The sequence below is a fragment of the Cryptotermes secundus genome, unplaced genomic scaffold (assembly GCF_002891405.2).
Source record: "Cryptotermes secundus unplaced genomic scaffold, Csec_1.0 scaffold106, whole genome shotgun sequence".
NCBI classification, from domain to species: domain Eukaryota; kingdom Metazoa; phylum Arthropoda; class Insecta; order Blattodea; family Kalotermitidae; genus Cryptotermes; species Cryptotermes secundus.
This window is the reverse complement of record NW_019734310.1, coordinates 1101431-1104806: the sequence shown is the minus strand read 5'-3', so window position 1 is coordinate 1104806 and position 3376 is coordinate 1101431. Positions and strand designations below refer to the sequence as shown.

At 40.0% G+C, this 3376-nt stretch overlaps 1 protein-coding gene across 1 annotated transcript in view; it reads right to left on the bottom strand.

The window, feature by feature from the left end:
* The window catches only part of LOC111868422 (protein Mo25), a 21704-nt gene that overhangs the window by 15421 nt on the left and 2907 nt on the right, over positions 1-3376 (bottom strand). Inside the window, exon 3 of the mRNA XM_023859033.1 lies at positions 947-1122. Coding sequence (XP_023714801.1) covers positions 947-1048 — 102 coding nt within the window. The 5' untranslated portion in view covers positions 1049-1122. The remainder of the gene's footprint in view (positions 1-946; positions 1123-3376) is intronic.

Below are 3376 nucleotides of genomic sequence, written 5' to 3'. Positions count from 1 at the left end.
ATCTGCACTGAAGAAGTTTTTATATCATTCTTTTTATTCCATGAATGAATATTATCAACACAATTGGTCATAAGTGTGTAAATTTGTAATGTATTTAATTAAGTTAATATAGGTAATTTAAATAAAATGGTATTAATTCAAGTTTTATAGTAAGTTATTTTTAAATTATGTTTATTAATTAAAATCTTGTTAAATTTTTTACTTTATATTATTATTTATGTTAATCGATTAATGTAAGTGATTTTGATGATGTGAATCATGTAATTTTGTATATGTATCTTGATATATCTATTTTCAAAGGGACCATTTCCACATCCTAGGTTTGTTACCTGTATGGCTATATGGAAAATAAAGGAAATGAATGAATGAATGAATGAATGAATGAATGAATGAACCAATGCTGTGAGAACCTCAATATTCATACAATATTTTGTCATATATACTATACATACGAGAATGTAAAAATCACAAGAAGTACAAAGTTAAGAGAGAGATTGCTAATTTACATATTTCAATATGTCTTTTCACATTCTAAGGTCCTCTAACACTGAATCAGCATGTCTTGTTATTTTATTTCACCTACATTTATTACAAAAATTCTCAGCAATCATATACCAGGAAAACAACTTTTTGGAGTCTGTCTATTGTCTGGATATATGGAAGTATCTTTCTTCGGAGAAAAAAGAAACAAATTCATTATTTATCCAGATAATGACGACGTCCACACAAGATACATCCATTACAATATTAAACAAGTGTCGATAAAAACCTCTAGAACTACAACAGCCAATCAGACTTCCATTGCCAATTAACAATCCTTAAGACCTTAAACTTAAAAATTCCATTGCCAACTTTCCATTTTCAAATTATCATAATTCTCAGTTCAAATTACTACTCCATGTCTCAGCATACATACACTTTATTAATACCAACATAAAAATCTTACCTTTTCAGCCTTTTTGTCTCCCCTTTCTAAGGCATTTACAGCCTCTTTCAATGCCTTCACCACTTCTGCTGGACTTTTCTGAGACTTGCCAAACAGAGGCATGATTTAGTTGCAACAGGTAACTATTAATGCCAGAACTAGTCACTTGCCCCTCCACTCTGGCATAAGGATATCACCTGTCAAAAAACAAATTAAAATGTACAAACTGATTAAGATTTATCCTAAAGCTACAGCCATCCAGAAGGGCTGTGGGCTTCACATCCAAGCAGAACAATGCCTTTCCAAGCAAGTAATTTGATGATGGTGAAACATCATGAGCTATACACATAGGGTCCATGCTATCATTCATTTATTCACCTTCCATAAATCCTGTTGAGAATACATTCTCATGCAGATGTGGAGATCATCCTAGTTACAGTCACAACTATACTTCTTTGAAATCCATTTTAATATTATATTCCCAAGCCATCTCTTCCCTTCATGTTTTACAAGCAAAATATGGTGCATTTCTCATCACTCTCATATGCTTCACATCCCAATCATCTCATAATCCTTGATTTGATCACCGTCATAATATTTGATGACGAGAACAAATTATGTTGAACCTCAAATCTTACAAATTATGTTCTTTGGTATGCAATTTTATCCGGCCCTCCTTACATCTTTCAGCTTGCCACTACTACCATATAAAATAAAGCTGGCTGGATGAAAGGTATCCAAAATAAAATAATTATATCTCAGAAAGCATTTGTTATACACATTTATGGGTTACATCATTACAAAGGGAAACCAAAGTTTTTTTTTTTCTGGGTATATAACTTTCTCAGTAAATTTCAGTGTGGGCTCCCTTTGTGGCGGAACAAATATCCAGACAATATTCGACCTAATTCCATGTTGCCTGAAACATGTAAGGCGTTACCATAGCCACAGCATCCCTTATGCAGGCTTTCAGGTGTCGTAGGTCGTTGATCTTAACCTGGTAGACAATGTTCTTCACATAACCCAACAACAAAAAAATCCAATAGGGATAAAATCTGGCAACCTAAGAGGCCAAGTGATTGCTCCACTTCTGCCGATCCATCTCCCAGTCATCTCCATGTCCAGGTGATTCCTAACATGGTGGCAGAAAAGTCGCAGCACATACATGTAAGCTGGGCATGAGAAAAGCTTTCAGAGATTTCCTTTCCAATGACAAAAACCAAATATACTGTAGCGTGTTTGGTGTGTCACGCTACAAGTAAATTCACGCCGGTCTCGAATTCAGTAGAACATTTATTGTTCTTCACGCTTACACAATCACATGCTTTACAATTGTTAGCCTACACAATCTCTCGGCGACACTGGGCTGGCTTCGCTGGCGGTGTATAGCAGACTCCTTTCTGCAGCGGATATTCCAGGGCTTTCTTCTTCGAAATCTATTCCGAGACTGAAGGCTTCTCATCGAAGCTGGCCTATTTATACCCTTGCCGCTGCTAGGCAAATGAACCTTCTGTTATAACCATGGAGACGTTGCTTTGTTTGTCATTACCGTGGAGATTCGATGTTCTCGATACAACAGCTCACTGTTGGAATTACAGTATCGCTATTGTTACTTCTTATGCAACGGTCTGTTCTAGCGTTTCCATAGAAGTGACCTCTGGATTCCAGACACGTTACATTGCTCCCTTCTAAAGGTTGTTCGTCCCCGAACAGCCTAAAGGTTCTCCCTCGGTTTTGATCCCGCGGTGTTTTGCTGGCAACGTCTTCATTCGGCCTTGCCGTTCTGCCGGCGTCTTCGTGTGGTGTTCGCCTAACCGTATCCGCCCCTGTCTTCAGTTGTGCTCGTCTCGAGCAGTTCCATGGTAGGCCGCGAGCCGGTCCAGGTGTACTACCAACATCCTTGACCTCGGGTTCTTTTGGATTCTGTATACCACATCATTTATCCGGGTCACTATTCTGTAAGGACCTTCCCATGATGCTTGTAGTTTTGGCGATTTCCCTTTCCTTCGGGTTGGGCGATAGAGCCAAACTCTATCGCCTTCGTCATAACCTGCGGAATTTGCCAGTTTGTCGTACCGGGTTTTCATCCGGTCACTGGCAAGCTTCAGGTGCTGTCGTGCATAATTGTGGGTGTCGTGCAGATGCTCCGCCAAGTCCGCTGCATAATCTGTTATGGGTAGTTCTTTGCCTGGGGGCACCCCAAACAGCAGGTCGCAAGGTAGTCGGAGCTCTCGTCCGAATACTAGGCTAGCAGGGGTCAAGCCTGTAGTGTCGTGGGTGGACGCTCTGTAAGCTAGGAGAAAGAGGGCTAACCTCTCATCCCAGTCCCTCTGGTGGGACGCGACGACCTTCCGCAAGTGTTCCTCGATGGTTTTGGCGTAACGTTCTACCATGCCATCCGACTGCGGGTGGGAGGGTGTTGTGCGCCTCTTGCTTACTCCCAGGCGTTGC